Source organism: Trachurus japonicus, chromosome 6 (genome assembly GCF_045865225.1).
Source record: "Trachurus japonicus isolate A0001 chromosome 6, Traja_1.0".
Taxonomy (NCBI): domain Eukaryota; kingdom Metazoa; phylum Chordata; class Actinopteri; order Carangiformes; family Carangidae; genus Trachurus; species Trachurus japonicus.
The window spans coordinates 36,192,549-36,214,623 of NC_140912.1; the positions used below are offsets into that span (position 1 = coordinate 36,192,549).

General features: G+C 42.3%; 2 protein-coding genes across 3 annotated transcripts in view; one reads left to right on the forward strand and one right to left on the reverse strand.

The window, feature by feature from the left end:
- The window catches only part of spg11 (SPG11 vesicle trafficking associated, spatacsin), a 51,412-nt gene extending 45,496 nt beyond the window's left edge, over positions 1 to 5,916 (reverse strand). Inside the window, exons 1-2 of one of the 2 annotated variants that reach the window (XM_085780289.1) lie at positions 5,511 to 5,916; positions 1,945 to 2,132 (exon numbers count right to left, since the gene is read on the reverse strand). In XM_085780289.1, the coding sequence (XP_085636415.1) occupies positions 1,945 to 2,132; positions 5,511 to 5,734 (412 nt within the window). In that variant the 5' untranslated portion in view covers positions 5,735 to 5,916. The remainder of the gene's footprint in view (positions 1 to 1,944; positions 2,133 to 5,510) is intronic. The other variant, XM_085780290.1, reaches the window with a different exon arrangement.
- LOC146986584 (uncharacterized) overlaps positions 1 to 22,075 on the forward strand; it is a 387,075-nt gene that overhangs the window by 295,573 nt on the left and 69,427 nt on the right. The window contains exon 20 of the mRNA XM_085780291.1: positions 16,759 to 16,932. Within this exon, the coding sequence (XP_085636417.1) occupies positions 16,759 to 16,932 (174 nt within the window). The remainder of the gene's footprint in view (positions 1 to 16,758; positions 16,933 to 22,075) is intronic.

Below are 22,075 nucleotides of genomic sequence, written 5' to 3' on the forward strand. Positions count from 1 at the left end.
ACACACACACACACACACACACACACACACACACACAGTGCGCGGTAAAAGCGAACTCATACGGTCCGAACGCGGACCCCCCGCGCGCCCCCCTCCCTCGTCGGACAATCGGACCACCCGCCACAGTCTCCTTGCTTTATGTATCCATAGATGTAAACACGTCCTCGTGTTATCTTTTGTTGTTGTTGTTTTTTTTTTAATCCACTGCTGCTCTCTGCACCCGGACGCAGCACAGCAGCAGATCGTAAGTGAGGGTGATGTCCTGCACCCCCGGCTTAAAAAAAACATCCTAGAGGAAACACTGCTCTGCTCCATGACTATACTAAATAAATGTGCCTATTCAAAATCACTGTGTTAATATTTCAGTGTGCACCCATCTGTCTATTTTCCAGGTTAAAGCAAACTGATGTGGCACAGTTTTTCCCCTCCAAAAAAAAAGATTATTTAGAGCGGTTCCCAACCTTGGGTCCGGGCCCCCCTCAGGGGGGCGTCAGAGATGTCAGGGGGTCCACAGAGCTTTGTCTGTTCTGAGGTTGTGAGGTTATCAAAATTAGATTTGTGCATATTGTTATTTTAAAATTCCAATAACACATCCAATAATCAAAATCATCAAAATCAATAGGAACAAAAACCTACATACAACCTACCTGCTTATAGGGACGTGATAACAATTATGACACAACAAAGGAAAATTGACATAAAGACAAAATAAAGATGGCACAAAATAGAATAAAAAGGCTTGTCTTTGACAAAAGCAAGGGGGGGGGGGGCTTTGAGGAAAAAAGGTTGGGAACCACTGATTTAGAGGAATGTACACCAGAAAGAGTATCTGAAGAATTTAAATAAGAGAAGTGTTCAGAGGTGTTTTTTTTGTAAATGACTAATCGTCAACCAAAAATTAATCGTTAGATTAGTCAAAAAATAGGCATTAATATGTATGACTATTATATTTAAGTGGGATATTGCAACTTTATGTTTTGGATCAAACAAGTAGGCTAGCCCGTCGGCCTTAGCTACGTCAAGTGATAACCTCAATAAGGTGCACTGTACCTGCCCCCATTCCAGTTTAAAATATGTGTTAATATAAGAAATTGAACATGTACAAAATACATAGGCCTAGATGAAAAGTGTGGCGTTTTGACCCGTGTCACCCCCCCCCCCCCCCCGGTCGACATTTGGTCGAGTGTCCCTTATTTTCAAAACTCAAAGGTGGCAACCCTAACCGTGGAATGGAGTGTCATGGCGACACCCAGCGTCATTCTCCGGAAAGTGGTGGATAGGGGAGAAAGGTGATGATAACTCTAGGGGCCCAGCGCCCAGTGGGGCCCATAAAAAACCCCAGTAGTCTAATCTTTGTATGACTGATTTATTCTGTGTAAGACCCTGACTAATACTCATAGTACACTGTAAAAACTCAACATCTTTCCAAGAATATTTGTCTTCTTTCTTGTCCAAATGTTTCATTTCTAGTCAAAGCTAATCTCTTTCCACTTAAAATAAGACTCATCACCTAAAAATTAACTTATTTTTAAATAATTTTCACTTGTTTCAAAAAAAATTTCACTTGAAATAAGTAGAAAAATCTGCCAGTGAAAGCATGTTTTTGTCCTTGTAATAAGGAAGAAAAACTTGTTCCATTATCAGATTTTTTCTACTTATTCCAAGTGAAAATCTGCTTGAAAGAAGTAAAAAAGTGTCTAAAAACAAGCTACTTTTAATATGATGTGACTTATTTTAAGTATAATGAGATTTGTTTTGACTAGAAATGACATTTTGTGTAATGCTGCATTAGCATCAAAACAAGGTAGGCTAAATAATAAATGATAATACATACGTAGTCTAACAAAAAAAAAACTGGAAAGGTTAGAGGGAGGGGCCCACTTTAGTATTCTTTAAGGGGGCCCAGACTTCCTAGCAACGGCCCTGCTGGCGGACGGGACTCACCGTGGTCCTGGTCTCTGACGGCCTGCAGCAGCCGCTCTGCAGGACACTCACACACACACAGCAGAGAGACGGAGAGCGAGCGCTGGGCCTCCACCTGCAGCAGCTTCAGGTCGAACTGAGATCCAACGGCCAGGAGCCGCAAGCCGCCGCCGGCCGCACGCTGGGCCGGGACTTCCTCCCACCAAAAACTACACAACACACAAAGCAACACAAAGATAAACTACTTTGTTTGACGAGCAACTGTTTTAATAAGTTATTCATGCAGATTTCTGTTGATCGACTCACTGATGTTACAGTTTTTTGCCATTAGGACACAAAAACTTCTGCTTGTGGTTCAGTTAGTCCTACTTGATTTGATTTGATTTGATTTGATTTATTTATTTAGCACAATTTTAAAACAGTGCAAGGAGGGAACGAAGCCTAGGAGGCTTGTACAAAGTTCCTCTCCCATCATCAAAGAATTACATGAACTCAAGATAAACAATTAGTGGGGCGGATTAGCTCAATATTTTACACCAATCGTTCACTTTGTGATAAAACCATGAAATTTGGTAGATGTGTTGGTTAATATGTCTCAAGCAAATCTGGATATTGGGCCACCTCAAAAGCGCCCCCTAGTGGCCGTGGCAGCCATTTGTTATGCAAATAAATGAATGATGAATATAACTGCCCTTTTAATAATACCAACTGGTGATATATTGTATATTGTTGGAAAGCCTGATTAGTCACCTTTACAACGAGGTACAGCTTGTAAGGATCGTGCATTCATGGAATGAGCAACGGGGCTAAACGTGTAGGTAGCACCCCCCAACAATGTGCATCCCCTGTGGGGCGGATTAGCTCAATAAATCACAAGAATTGTTTATTTTGTGACAGAAGCACAACATTTGGTGGAGGTGTTGGTGGATACATTTTTGAAACATGGTTTTTAAGGACCCTTAAGATGTCTACTTAAGATTTTTGCTTGTTGCCCGGGTCAACTAATGTCCCATTGGGGTTTTTTCGGTGGCCATTTTGAATTTATGTCCGCGCGAATGGCGAAAACACCAATTTTCATAACTCCTAAACCAGACATCATACAAAGACAAATGAACACACTTTTTCCAATAATTATGACACTATAATACATAGTTGGTATTATTAAAAGGGCAGTTTTTATTCATCATTCATTTATTCGCATAACAAAAGGCTGCCACGGCCACTAGGGGGCGCTTTTGAGGTGGCCCAATATCCAGATTTGTCTGAAACATATTCACCAACACATCTACCAAATTTCATGGTTTTATCACAAAGTGAACGATTGTTCAGCTAATCCGCCCAACTAAATGAGAAATACAGGAAAATAAAATTAGAAATGAACAATAAAATGTACAGTGCAACATAGAAAGACTATGAAACACAAACAACAAAAGAAAGGAAGAAGGATGCATAATTAACATTAACAGAAAAATAACACTGAAGATTATGACATTAGGTGTTTTTTCAGTAACTTTCTAAAGGATGTATAAGATGTTGTTGACCTCAGAACCACCTCTAAACCATTCCAGAGTTTTGGACTTTAAAAGTAATATTAGATTGATGCCCAAATGTTCGACAGAAGGGTAAATGAAGATTGCCACTAGTTGAATATGAATGGAGGTCAGATGAAAAAATAAAAAAAATGTTGAAAAGTGTCAGGAAGATTTTGTTTAGCGTTGATAAACTTATGCACAAACAAGCATGAATGGAAGACATTAAGTTTATGAGTTTATGGCAATATTGAATATTTCATAAATAGGGGTGCAGATGGTTCTAGTCCGAGAGAAACCACCAACTCATGTAGCTGATCTGTTGATCATATGAACTGAACCATAAGCACAGAGGGCCAGAGGAAACCCTGGGCCCAAACAAGAAGTGAATCCATTTAAAAGCAGAAGACGTGCTACAGAAAATGCACTGTCTGTTTAGGCTAGTTTATCTTGTTAGTTTTAGTTTTAGTAGGCCTAGATGACATTCAGTATCCCACTATCACTTTGAATATGAAGTGCAAATCAACCTTTCAGATCAATTTGGTTCCATTTCAGATTAAAAAACCCATATATGAGTAAAAACATGCCAAGATAGGAGGATGATTCATATTGACGGATTAGATAGAAGAAGGAAATAAGTTGTAGTAGGTGTGTAAATCAATATGATTAATAATGAGTATTATTGGCAGTAATAGAAGGCCCCGATATCAAATTTAGCTTAGGACCCCATGGAGACTTGGGCCGGCCCTGGACATGTTGGTACGCTGCATTATGATGCCAGTGGGGAAAAAAATGTTTGGAGTGTTTTTATGTCTCAAAATGGACAAAATAAACATAATCTAAAGAAATCTTTTAAAAAAATCATTTTTGGAAGTTTTAGGGATTTGTTGCCTGTAGGCAACATTGTACCATTACGGTTCATCATCTACTGTATTAGAAACACCAGTCTCTGTAGACTTTCACCTTCACTGGCCTCATCCTCATCCACATTCTCACTCTCATCTTCCTCATCATCATCATAATAGCCTGATGTTTACTTTACTGCATCCAAAATCTAATTTATTAAGGATAAAAAACAAAATTATGATGAATTATATGTTTTTGAACATTATATTCACACCTAAACACACACTACCATAGTCTCATAATGCAATTTTGATTCCATAATGGTCCACTGTCGCCTCAAGGCAACACTGCAATTTTCTATAATGGTACGTTGTTGCTTTCGGGCAACAGGTGCATTTTAACAAGTTTCCATTATTTAATAAGTAAATAAATTGCATGGAACTATTACAAATTAAACTTTACTAATCTATTAGTGTAAATATATTTTTTTCCAGATGAAAAAGGGCCAGGAAGTTACTGTATGTTTTCAGACCGTTTTAGTGGAGCAAAATGGCAAACCTGTTTCCTTTGAAAAAGTCTGCAAAAAAAAGGTTTCAGTGGCTTCTTGAAAGTCATGTGATAAATTAAAGCGTTGTTATTGGTTCTCTAAGGTCTCCTCTCTTTTTTAAAGTATTACAGCATTAAATGGGATGAATTGTGGAGATGTGACAGGCCAGAAAGTGGTAACATGGTACCATAGAGGGTTAATGACTCCAAATGAGTGAAATAGCAGAAATATAAAGTGTTGTGTTATTTAGGGTTAAAGTCAGAGAAGTGTGGGACTCACTCGGAGCAGCTGCCGAAATGAAATGTTGAACTTTGTGGATATTTTTGTTTTGGGGTCTTAAATTTTAACAAAAGGACCATAAAAAATTGTGTTTTACATTAAGTAAAAATAAAAGTATACTGAGTCCCCTTTCTTTCCCCTGGACCCAAACAGGAAGTTAATCCATGCATTGTCTATTAGTTTATTTTGTTAGTTTTAGTTGTAGGCCTAGATGACATTCAGTATCCCACTATTATATTAGCTATATTAAGCGTAACTTAACCCCAGGCTGCACTTTTAGATGAATTTGGTGTAATTTCAGATTCATATATGAATAAAAACATGCCAGGATAGGATGAAATATAAACTGTTATTTAGGGTTAAAGTCAGAGAAGTGTGGGACTCACTCGGAGCAGCTGCCGTCCACCGCAGCCGGAGCAGCGTCTCTGTCGGCCGGGTCCCAGACCTCCAGGCGGCCGCGGGGCCCCAGGCAGCCGAGCAGGGAGCCTCCTGGGCCGAGCTGAGCCCTGCGGAGCTCCGCTACCGGCCCACAGCGCTGGTTCTCCGGGATCACAGCCACCTGGATGGAGCTGGAGGCGGCTCTCTCCAGCCGCTCAGCCGCCTGCAGCATCTTCACACCGGGGGGGTTAGGTGTGTTCACCTGCTGGAGCTACTACACCTGGACCTGGACCTGGACCTGGACCTGGACCTGGACCTGGACCTGGACCTGACTGACTGCACCGTAGGACCACCAGACCAGACCAGTCCAGACTTCTCTTCCTGTCATGTAAACAGCAGCTCGGTCACGTGTCACATGACTTGTTTCCTCCGGTCAGCTGACTCCAGCGGACCAATAGGAAGCCGCGAGATAAATAGTGGAACTAACCAGGCAATGCAACCGAGTGACGAGTTACTGAGCAGCTCTTCTCTTGTAATGTTTCTGTTTTATTTTGGGATGCATGTTGTCATTGTCTTCTGAATAACAACCTGTCTTTGTCAAAATGAACGTGCAGTAACATAAGGTTTGGTGTCCTTTTGTTGGAATTTAGATTAAATAACCTTGGCAAAATACTTCATTCATAAATGTAAATTTCTAAATGTAACCCAATTGTTCTCTGTTTTCTTAAAAGAGCTCTCTATTTTTTGTGACTCACTTTAAAATATTATTAAAGACCAAAAATGCACAACGTTTATATCAACATTTATTTGATATTTCCCTTCATCAGACCCCAGAAAACTAAATGTGACGTAATAAGCACTAACTAGAGGTCAATTCAATTCAATTCAAATTCAGTTCATTTTTCATTTGATGTTTAATTCAATTTTAAACTTAATATGAAATTTCTCGGGTTATTTGTATGTTTTTATATTTCCTTTTTATGTTTAGGTTTATTTTCCTTCTGCGCTGTTGTTTTCATTTGTTACATTGGTAAGGAAACTGTATCTTTAACAGATATTATTTTATTTTATATGTTCTATTTGTGTTCTCTGCACTGTCCTAATTCCATTATAGGTTTTATTTGCTGTTGTCAAAAATGTACAATAAGTTTACTGAGACACAAAGTTGATGACAACATGTGTGATGAATAAGACAGAGAACAGGCTGAGCTGTAACTTGTAGTGGAGTGTCTTTAAATCTCTCAGCAGCTCTTCTACCACAGCTGGATCTCAGCTCACTGTTTATTCATGGTGTCAGAGTTCACCTGTCCATACAGGTGTAATACCAGGAGCTACCCAGCAGGTGGCGCCACTCTACTGTAGAAAGAGACTTCTCCTCCCTCTGTCACCATGAACTTGTGTGATTTCCAGTAAACACAAATTGAAGAAGTGAAAGTAAAGATGTTCAGACGCCATTTTAGAGTGAACGGAGCAGAAGGAGAGAAACTGAAGTCTGAGATGAGTGAGTGTCAACACAACAATATTATTATCATTATTATTATTATTATTTATGTTGTTGTTGTCATTGTTGTTGTTGTTGTGTCAGAGTGTGAGAGTCAGTGTGTCTGTGTGGACTGTGGAGGGAAGAAGAGTCAGACGTAGTCCGTACATACGTCAGCACATTGTCTTAGATTCACCTCCACACAACTTCTTCAAACTCAGAACAAACATCAAAGGTCAAAGGTCACGGTGACTGTGGATTTGGGAGTGTCTTGATTCTGTGTGTGTGTGTGTGTGTTACTGGTTTCCCTCTCAGACTGACTGAAGTCCTGAAGATGAGTGTTAATGTGGAGAAACAGGAGAACAGATCAAAGTCTCCAGGATCCATCTGTCTGTCCATGAAGAGTGACTGGTCCAACCGTCATCCTCCAGACTTCAGCCCTGGACCTGGACCTGGACCTGGACCTGGACCTGGACCTGGACCTTCAGAGTCACGGTAAGAGACGGTTTCTACTGTAAACTGAGCTGAAGATGATTCAGTCATGAGACTCATGTGAAGGAAACAGAGAGAAACCAGGAACCAGAATCTGAATCAGAATCCTTTATTGTCACTGTCAACATTGTCACCAACATTTACTGTGAAAATACGTTTAGCAGCTCCCAGGATTCAAACTTAACTTTTTTGCTCACTGGCCAACTGGCTAGTGAGCTTTAAAAATCTACTGGCCAGAAAGATTTTTTTACTGGCCAAAAATTATGTATAGCTGTTATGTATATTTTTCATTGTGTTGAACTGTTATAATACACTCATAAGCATTTTTAACACATATCACAGCTATTAGCATATTTTTGTGTGGAATAAAGGAGTCAAGTTTGCCTTTTTTTTCCTAAAAGGTTTATTTTAGGGATGCACATGGTTAACCGTTTAACCATTAACCTATAACAAGAACTTGACCGAATAATACTATCAGTTATTTATATTTTTTTTTTATTAGCTCCTTATGTCGTCAACTCATGGGGGCGTGTAGACACGTGCAAACTTCCACTGCCTTCAGTCATAAAAGTTTCACAGGAGGACTGACACTTTGCACCATGAAGGAAGATCAGACAATAAATGTAGCTACACGGACATAGATGTGAATCACCTGTAATAACGGCGCTGCAAAAAAAAAAGAAAAGGACATCACTGATCTCCTGCAGCTCCACAGAGGAGCTGTCAGAGGAGCTCTGCTGCTCCTCTCTCTTCAGTCTGGTGTTTGGCTGCACTTTCAATAAGAAAAGTTCCATATGAGCATGATCAGCTGAGACAGAGCACAATGGATGTGGCATTGATCAGATATCGCAGCGCACATGTGTATTTAACGGCAAAAAATAAATAAATACACACGTGTGCCGCGAGCGTTGTAGTACAAATCATTGCTCTACGGCATGTTGTCATGTTGTGAGCTTTAAGATCTGCACGACACCGGCTCACAACCCAAGTGTCACAGCTGGGTCGGGAGGAACAGTAACAACAACGAAGTAGTTGGATTTTTTTCACTCGCCAGAGTGGCCAGTCAGCCGGCTTCCTTTACTCGCCAAAGCATCAAAGTTAGTCACCACTGGCGACTGGCGACCGCTAATTTTGAACCCTGGCAGCTCCACATGGCAGTACGACAGTAGAAAAATAAAAACAATATATATAAAATATACACAGATAAACACACACAGATAAACAGTATAAACAAGTCTTCATAAGTATGGACATGTGCATTAAAGTGCAAGGTGGTGCAAAAGTGCAAACAGTAGTGGGCTCAAGGGGGGTGTATTGCACTTGGTAGTGTGTGTATGTGTGTATTCAGTGTCAGTCCTTGCGTGAGATGGGTAGGAGTGGGGTGATAGTTCTGGCAGCCTGGTGGAAAAAGCTGTTACTCAGTCTTGTGGTTCTGGATTTGAGAGAGCGGTACCTCTTTCCAGAGGGGAGTGGGGAGGACAGGGCATGTCCGGGGTGTCTGAGATCAGTGCTGATGTTTCTGGTCTTCTTGTGCAGTCCGCCAGAGTAGATATCTCTGAGGGAGGGTAGAGTGGTCCCAATGATCCTCTCTACCGTCCTCACCACCCGCTGTAGGTCCTTCCTGTCCATGGCAGTGCAGCTGGTGAACCACACTGTGCAGCAGTAGTTCAGGATGGACTCAATGGATGCTCTGTAGAAGTTAACCAGCAGGGGGCAGGGGAGATGGGTCTGCTTCAACTTCCTGAAGAAGTAAAGTCTCTGATGAGCCTTCTTCACCTGATTCAAGGTGTGGATGGACGAGGTTGGCTGAAATGTGTACCCCAAGGAACTTGAAGCTCTCCACCCTCTCCACCTCCTCTCCTTTAATAGAGAGGGTGGGAGGCACAGTCTTTTTAGATTTCCTAAAATCCACTATTAGTTCCTTGGTTTTGGTTGTGTTGAGGTCCAGGTTGTTCTGAGAGCACCAGTCAGTCAGGTGTTTGACCTCCTCCCTGTAGGCTGACTCATTGTTGTTCTTAATCAGTCCGGCAAACTTAACGATGGTGTTTGTGGGACGGATCAGTCATGGGTAAAAAGGGAGAAGAGGAGGGGGCTGAGGACACACCCCTGCGGTGTTCCAGTGTTCAGGATGAGTGTAGAGGAAGTGCGGTCTCCCATCCTGACACACTGGGGCAGTATGGATATGGGACTTTCTCAGGAACGTCTCCCATATCCATGCAAATGTGTCAGAGTGTGAGAGTCAGTGTGTCTGTGTGGACTGTGGAGGGAAGAAGAGTCAGACGTAGTCCGTACATACGTCAGCACATTGTCTCAGATTCACCTCCACACAACTTCTTCAAACTCAGAACAAACATCAAAGGTCAAAGGTCACGGTGACTGGATGAACATGGATTTAATGTCAAAGTACTATGAGTGGTGGAGGTCGACAACCGGATCAGACAAGGAAGTGGTTATAGTTTGTCCTCCACGGACTTGTGTCTTGATTCTGTGTGTGTGTGTGTGTGTGTGTGTGTGTGTGTGTGTGTGTGTGTGTGTGTGTGTGTGTGTGTGTGTGTTACTGGTTTCCCTCTCAGACTGACTGAAGTCCTGAAGATGAGTGTTAATGTGGAGAAACAGGAGGACAGATCAAAGTCTCCAGGATCCACTTGTCTGTCCATGAAGAGTGACTGGTCCAACCGTCATCCTCCAGACTTCAGTACTGGACCTGGACCTTCAGAGTCACGGTAAGAGACGGTTTCTACTGTAAACTGAGCTGAAGATGGTTCAGTCATTAGACTCATGTGAAGGAAACAGAGAGAAACCAGGAACCAGATCCATCAGACTCTGAAGGTTCACAACAAACCTCAGAGACAGAAACATGCACACACACTCTGTCCATCAGACTGATGAAGCACAGCGTCCTCATGTTCCTGTGTCATCAGCCTCAGTCAGTGTGAACGTTGCTGCACCAACACTTTAATGATCCACACGTCTGAGCCTTTAAACTGAAGTCACAGTAGAGATTAAAGCAGCTGATACACACAGACTTTTATTTTGAAAAGTCAGGAACCAGACAGGAGTGATCAGTGTTTCCTGTTTCCTGTCTGTGACTGTCTGAGCTTCTCCACAACATGTAGTGAAGCTCAGGTGGAGCTGCTGAAGCTTCTGTTGTCAGCTTCAGTCTCCTCACACTGGATCAGAGCTCCAACACAGGTTGATTAGAGCCACACAGCAGCGTCTGGATGAGGAGCTCATTAGTTAAAGAGCTGATAGGACTCAGTCCAGAACCAACATCAAACACATGATCAGTGTCTGAAAGAGGAAAACACCACCAACAGCTTCTCAATCATGTCACACATTTGGAGTAAAAACCAGATGAGACGACGCAGAACTGAAGAGACTCAAACTAACTAGCTAACCAGATTTAAGGTCAACAGATAAACAGAGACAGAAACCAGACCAGTTCATTCAGCTCGTCTCTCTCTTCCTCTACTTTCTCTCTCTCTGCTCCTCTGCTTACTGAAGCCCCGCCCCCTTGAGGGGAGGAATGTTTTAAATTGAGTGAACGAAAAATGTTAATTTAAGAAGGGTAGGCAAAATAAGCTGATGCTTCAGCCTACACCTTTTCGGTCAAAGTAAATTGATTTGCTTGTTGTGTTTTTTGTTCTGATTTATTTTGTTTTGTATTTATACCTTTATATTTGTCTACTGTATTTGTTTTTATGAGACCGAAATAAACATACTAAACTAAAAGGTGGTTAACCAATCAGAGCTCAGATGTGGAGCTGTGACATGTTGTTGATGCAGAAATGTCTTGACAGGAGGAAGAGGAGTGGTGTCTCTGTGGACCAGCAGCTGTCCTGCTGTGGTCTCTGTCAGGACGTCCTGAAGGATCCAGTCTCCACCAGCTGTGGACACTGGTTCTGCAGACAGTGCTTCACCTCAGACTGGGACCAGTCTGGTTCTTCAGGACCCCCCTCCTGTCCCCAGTGTGGACAAAGACCCAGAACCAGAGGTGGACTGCAGACAGCCAATCAGAGCAGCTGTGTACAAAGTGAGACTGAACATCTGTCTGCTGATGTGGTCATTTGTGAAACCAGGACCTGTTGTTTTCTCCAGAGTCATTGTTCCATCACACAGCACTGACATTTAAGATGATGATTCAAACCTTCTCTTTGTTGTCTGTAGTTTTTCTGTAGCTGATGAAAATAATCTGATCAGATTGTCAGACTCTCTGTCTTCAGTCTGACTCTGTCTCTTCTCTCTCAGCAGATCCTGGTCTGCAGGAGGTTTTAGATCAACATAAGATCAGTCTGAGGAGCAGATGTGAACGAGTGACTGAAGGAACTGAGGGAACAGGAAGTGGAACCCTCCTCAACAGGATCTACACTGAGCTCTACATCACAGAGGGACAGAGTGAAGAGGTTAATACCCAACATGAGGTGAGACAGCTGGAGACAACGTCCAAAAAGAAGACCCTCCATGACACTCCAATCAAGTGCAACGACATCTTTAAAGACTTACCTGTCCAACAGAGAGAGGACGTCTCTACAGCCTCACCTGTCCAACAGAGAGAGGATGTCTCTACGGTCTCACCTGTCCAACAGAGAGAGGACGTCTCTACGGTCTCACCTGTCCAACAGAGACCCATCAGAGTGGTTCTGACCAACGGCGTCGCTGGCGTTGGAAAAACCTTCTTGGTGCAGAAGTTCACTCTGGACTGGGCCGAGGGCTTGGAGAACCAAGATGTCAGTCTGCTGGTTCTGCTTTCTTTCAGGGAACTGAACCTGATCAGAGATCAGCGGTTGAGTCTTCTCAGGCTGCTCCATGTTTTCCATCCAACATTACAGAAGGTCACAGCAGAGCAGCTGGCTGTCTGTAAACTTCTCTTCATCTTTGACGGCCTGGATGAAAGCCGACTGTCACTGGACTTCAACAACAGGGAGGTTGTGTCTGATGTCACACAGACGTCATCAGTCAACGTGCTGCTGACAAACCTCATCCAGGGGAATCTGCTTCCCTCGGCTCTGGTCTGGATCACCTCCAGACCTGCAGCAGCCAATCAGATCCCTCCTATATGTGTTGACAGGGTAACAGAGGTCCGAGGCTTCACTGACGCCCAGATGGAGGAGTACTTCAGGAAGAGGTCCAGTGATGAAGATCTGTCCAGAAGAATCATCTCACACATCAAGACGTCCAGGACCCTCCACATCATGTGTCAAGTCCCAGTCTTCTGCTGGATCAGTGCTACAGTTCTGGAGCACATGTTGACCACAGACCAGAGAGGAGAGCTGCCCAAGACCACGACGGACCTGTTCTCACACTTCCTGCTGGTCCAGACAAAGAGGAAGAAGAACAAGTACGGTGAGTGATAGAGTTGGACAGGGCATTTCATAAACTGTTGTTAGTGGTCAATGGCTGTGCAGTCTCCTCCAGTCACAGTCAGCTGCGTCAGGTCACTGCAGCGGATCTGCACAAAGAGGTAAGGCCAGGATAACACCTGTTACTGAGACCACTTCACCCACAAACTATAGCATGATGAGGTTCTTGGCTGTGTTATACAGTAGTATCTTTAGACATTAACACATGGGGAAACAATATGTAGAGTTTGTGATAAAGTTGTAAGTTTTGTTTTCATCAGCTGCCAAAATAAAAAGAAATCTCCAACTTTTGGACATGTTCATTTTGAACACTGTCTGTTTTCTAATGTGAAAAGGTCAGGTCTTGGTGACACTTCCTGAAAATGCTCAAGACAGCAGATTAAATATTCCCAAATCTATCTATCTATCTATCTATCTATCTATCTAACTATCTATCTATCTATCTATCTATCTATCTATCTATCTATCTATCTATCTATCTATCTATCTATCTATCTATCTATCTTTCTTTTTTAGGCTTATAATATGCATCTTTTTCCAAAGTGGTCCACATATTACAGTAAAAAGAGTAAGATCATGGATGTTAAAAGTGTAGAATCTTTCTTGATACATCATGGTATTGTTTTTACATACAGTTCTAGGTGGAGTGCATACATAATCAATTTTCCCAATGTTTGAGTCTTACTGTAAAACAAATCTCATTTTTTCTTTGTAGGTAATCGCCCATCCTCCTCTGTCCTCTCCAAAATACGGTCAGTCTTTCAGCCATTACACAGGAGTCCAGAGGAGGTGACGGAGGCCGACAGGGAAGTTCTTCTGAAGCTGGGGAGGCTGGCGTTTGAACAGCTGGAGGAAGGAAACATCATGTTCTACCAAGAAGACCTGGAGCAGTGTGGTCTGGATGTCACAGAGGCCTTGGTGAACTCAGGACTCTGTACTGAGATCTTCAAAAGAGAGAGTGTGATCTTCCAGAAAACAGTCTACTGCTTCGTTCATCTGAGTGTTCAGGAGTTTCTGGCTGCAGTCTACATGTTCCACTGTTTCACCAGCAGGAACACACAGGTCCTGGAGAACTTCCTGGGAGAACAACATGATGGTTTAACCCTGGATGACTTCCTGCAGGGAGCCATGCAGAAATCCCTCAAAAGTAGAAACGGTCACCTGGACCTGTTTGTTCGCTTCCTTCATGGCCTCTCTCTGGAGTCCAACCAGAGGCTGTTAGGAGGTCTGCTGGGTCAGACAGACAACAGTCCAGAAACCATCCAGAGAACCATCAACAACCTGAAGGAGATGAAGACTGATGAAATCTCTCCTGACAGAAGCATCAACATTTTCCACTGTCTGATGGAGATGAAGGACCAGTCAGTTCATCAGCAGATCCAACAGTTCCTCAAGTCAGAGAACAGATCAGAGAAACTCTCTGAGATCCAGTGTTCAGCTCTGGCCTACATGCTGCAGATGTCAGAGCAGGTTCTGGATGAGTTGGACCTGAAGAAGTACAAGACATCAGTGGAGGGACGACGGAGACTGATCCCAGCTGTGAGGAACTGCAGGAAGGCTCGGTGAGTCCAGACATGATCAATATAATTATTGATCCGTAGTTTAGATAATACTTAAGATAAACACCATGGTGTTTAAAGAGAACCACAGCCAAATGTTATGTTGTAAATGTTGTCATGTTATACAGTGCCCTGCTGTTGAAGGTCAATCAATCAGTCATTCAATCAATTAATGTCTTTATTCATTCCCGAGGGGAAATTAAAAGAGTAGCACATAAAATCACACACACAACACAGTAAATAAAAAGTCAAATGAATAGATAATGGGGTACCAATGCTTTTCCTTTATTGGTATTTGTATTGATTGGTATTGGTATATGTATCGATCCCACAGTGGAGGAAGCTGTAGTAGTGGACCGTAACAAGAGAAAAGCAGAACCTGTGTTTAGTGTTTTCTCTGCACTTGTTTCATCAATAACAGTGAAGAGGTGAAGCAGCAGAACATCAGTAACCTGGTAGATCATCATCAATGCTCCTCATTGATCAGCTGTAGTGTAGCTCCGCCTCCACCTGCTTCACTGCACTGCTGCTGGACACCTCATCAAAACTCATGTCGTGCGCGCGCGCACACACACACACACACACACACACACACACACACACACACACACACACACAAACTCAGTCAGAGAAGATGAGCTGAAGCTCAGATGTTCATCACATCATCACGTCCTGTCATCAGATGCATCAACTGTGATTTTACTGCAGCTTTCATCTGATTTGATTCTGACACATTTGATATTTTCTCTCTTCACAGACTTGTTCGTTGTTGGCTCTCAGAGAGTCACTGTGAAGTCGTAGCCTCAGCTCTGAAGTCCAACCCCTCCCACCTGACAGAACTGGACCTGAGTGACAACAACCTGAGTGATTCATCAGTGAAGGATCTGTGTGCTGGACTGGAGAGTCCAAACTGTAGACTGGAGACTCTGAGGTGAGTTCACTGACTGGACCTGTTGGACTTTTGTCTGTGTTCAGTTCAAATGTGTGAAGTTCAGTTTGAAGCAGCAACTGATTGTGACTCCATGTTACTGCAGCTGGTAGAAGGTGAAGGGTCAGAGGTCACTCAGAGGTCAGTGTGGTGGTGATGATGATGATGATGATGATGATGATGATGATGATGATGATGATGATGATGATGATGATGATGATGATGATGAGCTGCTCTCAGGTGAAGCTGCTAACAGAACAGCTGGATCAGCCACTGTAGCTGAAGCTGAGCAGATGTGATGTAGATCTGAGTTTTCCCTCTTTGCTTGGTTCAGGGTCAAAGGTCAAAGCAGCTTCCCAGTGTGAGAGGTCAGGTTAAAGTCCTGTAGCTCAGAGAACAGTGTTGGTTTGATGATCCCACTGTGGAGACACTGAGGCTCATGAACATCAACACTGGGCTCCACAGGAAGGAAGCTTCAGCTCATGGTCACATGACATTAAAGGAGTTTACTTCCTGTCCACAGTGTCTGTGAAGCAGCCTCTGGTCACATGACTCCACTGTCAGTGAGGGGTCAGAGGTCAGCTTCACACAGTGGACAGTTTCTCCTGAGCCACTGTGACTGTGTCCACAGCCTCTGGACCTGAAGCTTCTTCAGCTCTGAACAGATGATGAGACACTGAACGCTGTCAACAAGGAGCTTTGTCCTCAACTCACTGCTTTTATTCTTTATTCAGATTGGAGTGGTGCAGTTTGTCAGAGATCAGCTGTTCTTCTCTGGGCTCAGCTCTGAAGTCCAACCCCTCCCACCTGAGACACCTGGACCTGACTGGAAACAGGCTGCAGGATTCGGGAGTGAAACATCTGAGTGGTTTTCTGGAGAGTCCAGACTGTAGACTGGAGACTCTGAGGTCAGTTCACTGACTGTTACTGTTGTAGATCTTAGATCTTTGATCCACAACTGAACCTGATTGATCTTCACTCAGAACTTGAATCATTGACTTTGATGTCATGAATGAAGGACGTTTGAAATAGTTGTTGTCTCATGTTTCCACTTGTTCTTCTCTCACACTGACAATGACTCTTCACTTTCAGCTCATTTCACTCAGTCTGATCAATAATCAATGATCTGATCACTTCAGCTGTGTGTGTGTCTTTAACCTTTGATCCAGTTCAGTCCTGAATCAGAGAGTTGTAGTCAGTGTTTAGTCCAACAGGTATTGATCAGATATTGATTGTATATTGACAGACTGATCTGAGGTCAGCAGCAGCTGATGAATCTTTGCTGACATGTGGATGATGTGTGTAGAAGGCCACATGATGATGATCCACAACAACACAAGGACAAAGTCCCTCTACTCATTTACACACTGATCATTGATCAGGACACATCTGATCAATCATCAATCATTTCATCTTCTTCTTTTATTCTTTATTCAGATTGGAGTTCTGCAGTTTGTCAGAGATCAGCTGTTCTTCTCTGGTCTCAGCTCTGAAGTCCAACCCCTCCCACCTGAGACTCCTGGACCTGGGCCACAACAAGCTGCAGGATTCAGGAGTGAAGGGTCTGAGTGGTTTTCTGGAGAGTCCAGACTGTAGACTGGAGACTCTGAGGTCAGACTCTGTTTTATTTCTGTGCTCAGATGAATGTGATGTGAAAGTTGTGTTGATACTGAGCTGCAGACATGAGGCTGATATTCTACTGATCCACACTGAGGCTGTAGGACAGGGTAGGCAGGCGCTCACAGACCAAGACCAGGGCTGTGGGGGGTCGGCACCTCAGACAGCTCATCACACAAAAACCTCACAACAAACAGATTGATGCACAATGGCTTACACAGATCCAAGTCTTAAACATGTGCAACACCTTTTCCCCACAATCCATGCCGTCCTGACATCAGCTGTTATTAACACACAACTCAGATCAATAACAGGATCACATGTTGGAGCACCGCTCACATCACACAACAAACCTTTAACAACATCCACACTCAAACCTGAGCAACAAGGATGTTAACTGTACACAACAAGCTGTTATTACAAGGTTTACAACAGAGAAGACACACAACCTGGGCTGTGTGTGTGTGTGTGTGTGTGTAAAAGTGTCTAAGTTTTAGAGAGAGAGTAGGTTACAACTTGCTAACTGTTAGCCACCGTAGCTCAGGCGTTGGTCTCCCGTCAGATAAAAGCTGCTGTTGTTCTTCAGATGAAAGCTCATTAAGGTGTTCACCTCTCCAGTGGAGCATCACTGCAGTTGAATTAGCTGCTAAACTGCTGGAGGCTAAAAAGCCAGGGGACACGTCTGTGTGTTGACCATTCACCAAGGCAACGTGAACAGAAGTGCAGCTCAGACATGGTGCAGTTAAGTTAAGAGGCAGCGTAGCGTTGTGCCTTTTCACCTCCATGTGAACTCTCTGTGGGAACTTACTGCACATGTGCAAACAGCCACATACACACCGTACTGACAGAAGAGGCAGAGCAGCTCTGGGCCTTTGCTCTGTAATACTACACATGGCTGAGTGGTTTGTGCAGCTGCTGCCTGGACAGAAGCTAGCTCTGTTTACTGGCTTTTATTAGACCATGAAAATCACCACATTCTGACACATTGAACTTGTAGTAAAGTTATCTGAAAGTCCAAAAGAATCCAACTTTAGATGAAGTGAATAAATCAAAGCCCTGACTGCACCTCACTGGTTTTTAGTCCAGTCTCTGTTTCTCTTCATGTTTCACCTCCACTACAGAAACACATGTGATGTATCAGACAATAACTGATCTATAATCAATAGCTGCTGGCTCCACCTCTTTCCTGAGGCTCTGTGATGTTTATAGTGACACATTCAAAGCCAACATCCCATAATAAGGTGTGTTTCAGGTTTTTCTGTCTCTGAGCTTCATTCAACATGTGTTTCTACACGTTAGTTGTCATGGTAACAGAGTTCAGCCTCACGTTTGTTGTCTTGAGCATGGTCAGTAAATCTCTGATCAATGTGGCTGCACAACATGAGTTTGTCTGGATGGAGCCACAGGTGGAGCTGACAGGTGAAGAGGCGGAGTCACTGCGTCTGTGTTGAAGCAGCAGCAGCTTCTCATGAATATTAATGAGCTGTTTTCTCTCTATGTGACTGTTTAACCTGCTTCCTGTTGCTTCAGCTGTTGGACTTTGATTTTCTAAACTTGTTCTTTCTGAAGCTTCTTCAGCTCTGAACAGATGATGAGACACTGAACGCTGTCAACAAGGAGGTTTGTCCTCAACTCACTGCTTTTATTCTTTATTCAGATTGGAGTGGTGCAGGTTGTCAGAGATCAGCTGTTCTTCTCTGGTCTCAGCTCTGAAGTCCAACCCCTCCCACCTGAGAGAACTGGACCTGAGCTTCAACGACCTTCATGATTCAGGAGTGAAGCATCTGAGTGGTTTTCTGGAGAGTCCAGACTGGAGACTGGAGACTCTGAGGTCAGTTCACTGACTGTTACTGTTGTAGATCTTAGATCTTTGATCCACAACTGAACCTGATTGATCTTCACTCAGAACTTGAATCATTGACTTTGATGTCATGAATGAACACTGACAATGACTCTTCACTTTCAGCTCATTTCACTCAGTCTGATCAATAATCAATGATCTGATCACTTCAGCTGTGTGTGTGTGTGTGTGTGTGTGTGTGTGTGTGTGTGTGTGCGCGCGCTCTTCATTTCATCTTCTTCTTTTATTCTTTATTCAGATTGAACAACTGCAGTTTGTCAGAGATCAGCTGTTCTTCTCTGGTCTCAGCTCTGAAGTCCAACCCCTCCCACCTGAGGGAACTGGACCTGAGATACAACGACCTGAGCTCTTCATCTCTGCAGCAGCTTCATGATCTTGTGAAGAGTCCAGACTTTCGACTGGAGACTCTGCAGTGAGTCTGATCTGTAGCTGTTTCCACAGCTGATGAGACTGTGGGAGTGAAATAAAGTGTAAAGTGCAGCAGGTGAACCTGTCAGGATGTGACATCACACATGACATCATCTATGACATCACAGACTCAGAAAACGCTCCAACAGCTTCAATGTGTCAATCATCAGTGATCCAGTCACAGGTAAAGGTGTTGAGTCAAACAGGAACAATGAGCTTCACCTGTCACTCAAGTACAGGAAGTACTTTTACTCCACTAACTCCTAACTAAATACTTTTACTGTGATACTGTAATTATAGAAACTTTTACTCTGCTCCTATATTCACTATTCATCATTCATAATTTTTTTATCATTCACTCACTTGTAAGAAGTACTTTTACTGTGATGCTGTATCTACAGAAACTTATTGTTGTACTAAATACACAAGTTATTTTTTCAGAACTATCCATGTAAGGTCCGTTATAGTGTTGTAATACTTGTGTTTGTTTTGTTTTATTTTTCCTTTTGGTAAACCTTTAATTTACAGGCCGTTAATTACATGATAATGTCAAGAAATAACAATCAATTGCATAGTAATGTAATGCAATAGCCTAGAAATAACGGTCAATTTCATAGCAATGCCATGTTTTTCTTAAAGGCAAAATATTACATATGCTTTTCATGCTTTGATTTATGATTATTTTGAAAAATCTCCTCTAAAAACAAACACTAAAACCGTGACACAGCAGCAAACAGTGCAGCTGAAAATAGAAGAAACTGAGATCGGAGACGTTTCTGCAGCTTCAGATCATCAGAGTTTTTATACCAGAGACGTTGATGTTGTTGATCAGTGCAGCAGGTCACGTGGTGACTGTGAAATTTAATCTACAGCTTGAATCCCCACTGTGTAACTTCTCTTGTTGTTCACGAAAATCGATTATTTTGTTTGTTAGTCTGTTTCATTAATTTGTAATTACCCCCATGGAGGGTCACACTGATGATGCATTCAGGTGGAGTCAGGCAGACGGCAGACGGCAAACAAACCGGATGTCACTTAAGTTGACAAGAGAAAGGTCGCCATGACAACATATTGTGACGTGTGCATCGTTTTGCCTCGAGCTGACGTACCAGTTGTTTATCCCGTTACGTGCAGTGGCTGTCGTCCGTCTGCCTGATTCCACGTGAATGCAGCATAAAGAATACGATTGAGTCTAAATTTTCATACAGTTAGTCTTTAATTTATCAATTCAAACTGATTCAGTGAGAGCGACATCACAGTCTGATGGATCAATCATTATTTATTGATTATTAATCTCCACAGAAGATTTTTGTACCTTTTTTTTTATATAAGTTACTTTTGTACACTCATTTAGTGACCAGTCAGTGAATAGTTACTGAACAGTCAAACAGTGGGGGAAAAGTCGGTGAACAGTCGGCAAAGAGTCGGTGAACAGACATACAGTCGGCGAGAAGTCGGTAAACAGTTAAGAGGCGGTGAACAGTCAAAGACAATGAACAATCGGTGAATAGTTGGTGAAAGGTCAGCAAACGGTCGGTAAACAGAGAGTAGTCGTTGAACAGTCAGTGAACAGCCAACAAAAAGTTGGTAAAAAGTCAGTCTGTGAAGAGTGAACAGTCAGAGAACAGTCGGCAAAAACTCTGCAAAAACTCAAACAGTCTGCAAAGAGAGTCGGTAAGCAGTTGGTGAAAAGTTAGCGAACAGTTGGTGAACAGTCAAACAGTCAGTGATTGACAGTATCTCCAGCCGCTCAGCCGCCTCCAGCATCTTCACACCGGGGGGGGGGGGGGGTAAGGTGTGTTCACCTGCTGGAGCTACTACAACTGGATCTGGACCTGGATCTGACTGACTGCGACATAGGACCACCAGACCAGACCAGTCCAGACTTCTCTTCCTGTCATGTAAACAGCATTTTGAATTTCTCTTAAATAACCATGGCAAAATATTTCATTAATAAACATTTCTAAATGTAACCCCATTGCTTTCTGTTTTCTTAAAAGAGCTCTCTATTTTTTGACTCACTTAAAAATATTAAGACCAAATATGCACAACATTTATATCAACATTTATTATATATTTCCCTTCATCAGACCCCAGAAAACTACATGTGACGTATATATGATTTAAATTTTCTATGTTTGTATATTTTATTTACCTTCTTTGTATTAACTACTATATATATATATATATATATATATATATATATATATATATATATATATATATATATATACTGTATATATATATATTTTTTAATAATCTGCTTGTAAGATTTGTAATATGAATAAAAAAAAAGATTTACTGAGCACTAACCAGAGGTCAATTTAATTCAATTAAATTCAATATCAGTTCATTTTTCCTTTGACATTTAGTTCAATTTTAAACTTAATATGAAATTTCTCAGGTTATTTGTATGTTTTTATAAGTCTTTCCTTTTTGTTTATTTTCCTGTGTACTTTCTGCACTGTTGTTTTCATTTGTTACAGTGGTAAGGAAACTGTATCTTTAACAGATTTTATTTTATAGATATGTTCTATTTGTGTTCTCTGCACTGTCCTAATTCCATTATAGGTTTTATTTGTTGTTGTAAAAAAAAAAATATATATATTTTTTTACAGTATTTGCAAAAATTATGAATTTAAGTTATAACACTAAGACACAAAGTTGATGACAACGTTTGTGATGAATAAAACAGAGAACAGACTGAGCTGTAACTTGTAGTGGAGTGTCTTTAAATCTCTCAGCAGCTCTTCTACCACAGCTGGATCTCAGCTCACTGTTTATTCATGGTGTCAGAGTTCACCTGTCCATACAGGTGTAATACCAGGAGTTACCCAGCAGGTGGCGCCACTCTACTGTAGAAAGAGA